Source organism: Nicotiana tomentosiformis, chromosome 9, assembly GCF_000390325.3.
Source record: "Nicotiana tomentosiformis chromosome 9, ASM39032v3, whole genome shotgun sequence".
NCBI classification, from domain to species: domain Eukaryota; kingdom Viridiplantae; phylum Streptophyta; class Magnoliopsida; order Solanales; family Solanaceae; genus Nicotiana; species Nicotiana tomentosiformis.
The window spans coordinates 39923386-39929385 of NC_090820.1; the positions used below are offsets into that span (position 1 = coordinate 39923386).

A 6000-nucleotide genomic window follows, 5' to 3' on the forward strand; every position below is an offset into this window, starting at 1 on the left:
AGTTTGAAACGGTGGTTGGTTTTGTGGCCTTGATTGTTTCAGTCACTTGGTCTCGGTCCTTTCAGTTGCAACTGGTTATTTCCTGAATATCGATTGCATTTCTAACCTCGGAGAACCTCTGGCTTTTTCGGACTTTGCCATGATGGTTAGTCACGTGGGACTTAGCCTTTTCAACTTTTATTTTTCCCTTGTGGGCATTTGACTTTGAATTTCCTCTTTCAACAGTTTTTGATTTCGAAACATCGGCCAACATGGCCAGTTGGAGTCAACTTGATGCCCTTGCCGAGATTGGGTGCCTTTTATTTTGCATATTGTCTTGTATCAAGTGAGAATCCTATAAATCAGTCCTGCCTTCCCTTATTTGTCTTAGTTTCAGAATAGAGTTAAACCGAAAAGGATTCAAAGAAAAGCAAACAATGGAATGGATAAATGAATTTAGACAAAAGGTATCCCTTTCGGGGAAAATAAAGAAGGACTTATCTGGAGTGTATACATACTTCAATGAACATGACATGCCTCTTGGACTAGATGCCTGATCTGTCTAAACCGTCCAACTTTTAGAAATTCATCACAACTCTTGCTTGAGACTGAGAAACTTTGACCAGGATTGTGTCGATGCCAGTGACTGTGAGGATCCTCTTTTCGATCAGTGGCTCCCTTTGCGGGTTTTCACCAGCTGGCCTCTCTCATTTCACTTCTCATCATCGCCTTATAGTGCTCTTTGTGAGTTTTCACTAACAAGACTCTCTCATTTTTGAATTTCTCTGCTTACCATCGCCTTATGGTGCCCGTGAGGTTTTCACCAATAAGACTCTCTCATTTTATTTCTCTCATTTTGTTGTATCAGATCCGAGTAACTGTATCCTCCCATTTTGAATCTCTTTGCCGATTGATCGGAAGGACTTGAAAATGATTTAGGTAAAAAGGATTTGGATTGAATTACAACTGTGGAACCTTTCAGACAAAACCATCTCCAAACCATTATAACATCTGCCCCAGTTTTACTTTTGAGGGAATTTGGGCTTTTGTTTTGGTGTGACTGAACCCCAGAGAGAGGCTGCCTACGTATCCTTTCGGAATCAAGTCAAATGTAGTTCAAGGAACTTTTTTTTTTTAATCTTTTTTTTTCCTCCTTTTCCGTAGTAACTTCCATGTTCCAAAGAGGGTGATCAAAGAAACAAAAAAGGGTCAAACATAATACCTCTTGACCGCATCTTCATTGACATCTGTTTCGGGGTCATTTCCTTCAATGTCCACCAAGTACAACGCTCCTTTCGGCAATATTTTTCTTATAATGTACGGACCTTTCCAATTTGGAGCAAATTTTCCTTTTGTTTCCTCATGATGCGGGATAAAATGTCTCAGAACGAGTTGCCCCACTTCGAATTTCCTGGGTCACACTTTCTTGTTGTAGGTACGGGCCATTCTTTGTTGGTACAACTGCCCGTGGCAAACTACGACCATTCTCTTTTCATCAATCATAGTTAATTTTTCCAATCGGGCCTTGATCCATTCATCATCCTCGATCTCGGCTTCAACAATGATTCGAAGAGAGGGAATTTCAACTTCTGTAGGTATTACGGCTTTAGTTCCATAAACCAATAAGTAAGGCGTAGCCCCAACTGATGTGCGCACGGTTGTGCGATATCCCAATAATGCGAAATGCAGCTTTTCATGCCACTATCTAGAACTTTGAATCATTTTCTTGAATATATTCTTGATATTCTTGTTTGCAGCTTCAACATCGCCATTAGCTTTAGGCCGATAAGGGGTAGAATTACAATGCGTAATCTTAAATTGTTCGCATACCTCCCTCATCAAGTGGCTATTCAGATTTGCAGCATTGTCTGTAATGATAGTTTTAGGAATACCAAAACGACAAATAATGTTGGAATGCACGAAGTCCACTATCGCTTTCGTGGTGATGGCTTTGAAAGTGACTACTTCAACCCACTTTGTGAAATAATCAATGGCAACCAAGATGAATCTGTGCCCATTTGAAGCTTTCAGCTCGATTGGCCCAATGACATCCATACCCCAGGCAACGAACGACCAAGGTGCTGACATAGGATGTAACTTTGAAGGCGGTACATGAATCCGGTCACCGTGTATCTGACACTGATGACACTTCCGGACAAAACTGAAGCAATCTTTTTCCATGGTCATCCAGTAATAAACTGCCCGAAGGATTTTCTTTGCAAGGGCATATCCGTTCATGTGAGGTCCACATACTCCCGAATGCACTTCGTTCATGATCTTTTCAGCTTCTAGGGCATCTACACACCTCAAGAGATTCAGATCTGGAGTTCTTTTGTACAAGATTTCTCCGCTCAAGAAGAAACTGCTGGCAAGCCTTCTAATGGTTCTCTTTTGGTCTCCACTAGCTTGTTCAGGATATTTCTTTATTTTCATAGACCTTTTGATATCATGATACCACGGTTGAACATCTGGTTCTATTTCAATTGTATTACATTAACCATGCCTCTCTCGAATTTGGATTTCCAGCGGGTCAATATGGACATTGCCCGGATATGGCAGCATTGAGGCCAAAGTAGCTAATGCATCAGCTAACTCGTTGTGGAATCGAGGAATATACCTGAACTCGACGGACTTGAATCGGTTGCTAAGATCTTCCACATGTTGCCTATATGGGATAAGCTTGATATCTCGAGTTTCCCATTCATATTGGGCTTGCAGAATGATCAAATCTGAATCTCCCATGATTAAAAATTCTTCCACATCCAGATCAACTGCCATATTCATGCCCATAATGCAGGCTTCATACTCAGCGGTGTTGTTGGTACAGAAGAACCGAAGCCGGGCTGTGGACGAATAGTGCGGACCGGTGGGTGAAACCAAAATTGCCCCAATCCCGACACCTTTTGCATTTACAGCTCCATCAAAGAACATTTTCCAAGCATTGGTGTCTTCTGGAATTACTTCAACTGAATTTACTTCCTCGTCCGGAAAGTAAGTATTTAGGGGTTGGTATTCATCATCAACCGGGTTCTTATCTAGATGATCCGCCAAGGCTTGAGCTTTCATCGTTGTACGGATGACATAGACAATGTCGAACTCAGTGAGCAGGATTTGCCATTTTGCTAACCTTCCCGTGGGCATTGGTTTCTGGAATATGTACTTCAGAGGATCCATTCTAGTTATGAGATTTGTGGTGTAGGCCCAAAGATAATGTCTGAGCTTCTGGGTGACCTAAGTTAGGGCGCAACAAGTTCTTTCCAACAAAGTATACTTGGCTTCATAAATGGTAAACTTCTTGCTCAAGTAGTATATGGCCTTCTCTCTCTTCCCGGTCACATCATGTTGCCCCAGGACACAGCCAAAGGAATTTTCTAAGATTATCAGATACCAAAACAAAGGTCTTCCTGGCTCGGGTGGAACCAACACTAGCGGATTTGACAGATATTCTTTGATCTTATCAAAAGCCTCTTAACATTCATCTGTCCATTTGATCGCTGCATCTTTCTTCAACAACTTAAATATGGGCTCACACGTGGTAGTAAGCTGAGCAATGAACTTGCTGATGTAATTCAATCTCCCCAGTAGACTCATGACCTCTTTCTTGGTTCTCGGAGGTGGCAAATCCCGAATGGACTTTTATCTTTGTCGGATCTAACTCAATACCCCTCCGGCTGACTATAAACCCCAGAAGTTTCCCAGATGGAACTCTGAATGCACATTTGGTTGGATTCAATTTCAAATCATACCTGCACAGACGCTCAAAGAACTTTCTCAGATCTTGCACATGGCCTTCTTGTGTTCTGTATTTAATGATCACATCATCCACATACACCTCAATTTCCCTGTGCATCATGTCATGGAAGATGGCAGTCATGGCTCTCATGTAAGTTGCCCTGGCATTTTTCAAAACGAATGGCATGACTCTGTAACAATAAGTGCCCCACGGCGTGGTGAAAGTCGTCTTTTCTGCGTCGTCCTCATCCATCAGAACCTGGTGATACCCAGCATAACAATCCACGAAAGACTGTATCTCATGTTTGGCACAATTGTCAACAAGAATATGAATGTTTGGCAGTGGAAAGTTGTCCTTGGGACTTGCTTTGTTCAAATCCCGATAATCAACACACACTCGGGTTTTCCCATCTTTCTTCGGTACTGGGACCACATTAGCCAACCACGTGGTGTATCGGACCACCCGAATCACACCAGCTTTTAATTATTTGGAGACTTCTTCTTTGATCTTATCACTGATTTCCGTTTTAAACTTTCTTTGCTTTTGTTGTACGGGTGGGTAACCGGGATAAGTTGGCAATTTATGTACTACCAAAACAACGCTCAAACCTGGCATATCATCATAGGACCATGCAAACACATCCTTGAATTCAAACAAAAGTTGGATCAATGCATCCCTAGTTCTTTCATCGGCGTGAATGCTTAACATGGTTTCTCGGACCACTTCTGGACTGCCCAAATTAACTGGCTCGGTTTCATTTAAGTTTGGCTTAGGCTTATTCTCAAATTGTTCCAATTATCGATTTATTTCCCTAAAATCCTCATATTCATCATATTCTGGATCTTGATTCATTATTTCACAGTTAGACAACTTTTTAGGATCTGGGCATGAAGTCCGCAAGCATGTCATGTCATTTAAGTCTGCATTATTAGAACTGAAAAGGAAAAGATAAGAAAAATAGCAAAATTAGAATAAAGAAAAAGGGAACATCCATTGATGATGAAATATTGATTTCATTTCATTGAATTGAAGATAAACGGGTTTACATCGAAATCAAAAGACAATAAAATAAAAGCATTCGAGTTACACCCTGAAATAACTCGTAATGTAGAAAAGATGGCAAGACTGGACTACCGGGATTCCCTCCTGACAGGGAATGGGGTAGCTTTCCAATTCTGAAGCTTGGCATTTGGCCCCATGTATAACACCTCAGCAGTGCTCGTTCCTTCTCCCGGCTGGACCATGTGGGACTCATACAACATTAGTTTCATGGCTTCACAAATATCCTCAATCTCTTCAGCCGTGAAGGCCTCTTCTTCTTCTTATTCTACATATTTGGGATCAATAAATGACTTGGTGAGATGCGGGCTGAGGCAGGACCTACCCATTTTTCTTGCGCTCATCAGCCCATTTTCTATCGGCCTCTGTAGCTCGGAAACCTACGCCGAAGAACTTCTCATTGGCGGTTGACATAACGGGTTCTATGATGCCTTGTAGATATACCCCGAGCCCCTTTCCGGGCTTGTACCCATGTTTAATCATTTCAGTGGCGACCATGACCGAGGCATTAGATAAGCAAGGTTGAGGGAAGGGGGCCCCTTCTTCGCATTGATCAGCGATCACAATTTCGAAGGTTTGGTAGACAATGTGCTCACTTTCTTCTCTAGCTTCGAGACATGGGACTGAAGGGTCCCTGTAAATGGACTGTTCATCCTCCCCGTGGACAACAATTTCTTAGTTTTCATGTTCAAATTTGACCATTTGATGAAGAGTGGAGGGCACAACTCCTGCAGTGTGAATCCATGGTCTTCCTAGGAGAAAATTATATGAAGTATCCATGTCCAGAACATGGAAAGTTACTTCGAAATCCACAAGTCCAATGGTCAAAATCAAATCAATTTCCCCTATTGTGTCTTGCTTGACACCATCAAAAGTGCGCACACATACATTGTTTGGTCGGATTCTTTCTGTTCCATTTTTCATCCTCTGGAGCGTTGAGAGAGGGCAAATGTCGACCCCAGACCTACCATCTAGCACGACTCTCTTCATATAATTACCTTCGCATTTTACATTCAAGTGAAGGGCTTTGTTGTGGGTGGCTCCCTCTTGGGGCAAATCATTACGGCTGAAGAAAATCCTATTAACTTCAAAGAATTGTTCAGCCATTCTTTCCAGTTGTTCAACTGAAGTTTCAACCGGGACATATGCCTCGTTCATTTGAGCTAATAAAAATAGATAAAATTGAAACCTGGGAAGGAGTCTTCCCGAGCTGGTCAATTATTGCATAT

The 6000-nt window shown here is 42.0% G+C and overlaps 1 protein-coding gene across 1 annotated transcript; it reads right to left on the reverse strand.

Annotated features, from left to right (window-relative positions):
• Positions 1-2472: 2472 nt before the first annotated feature.
• Positions 2473-3153, reverse strand: LOC138898640 (uncharacterized). The gene has a single exon (XM_070184720.1). The coding sequence runs from the start codon at positions 3151-3153 to the stop codon at positions 2473-2475; it is 681 nt and encodes a 226-aa protein (XP_070040821.1).
• Positions 3154-6000: the final 2847 nt, after the last annotated feature.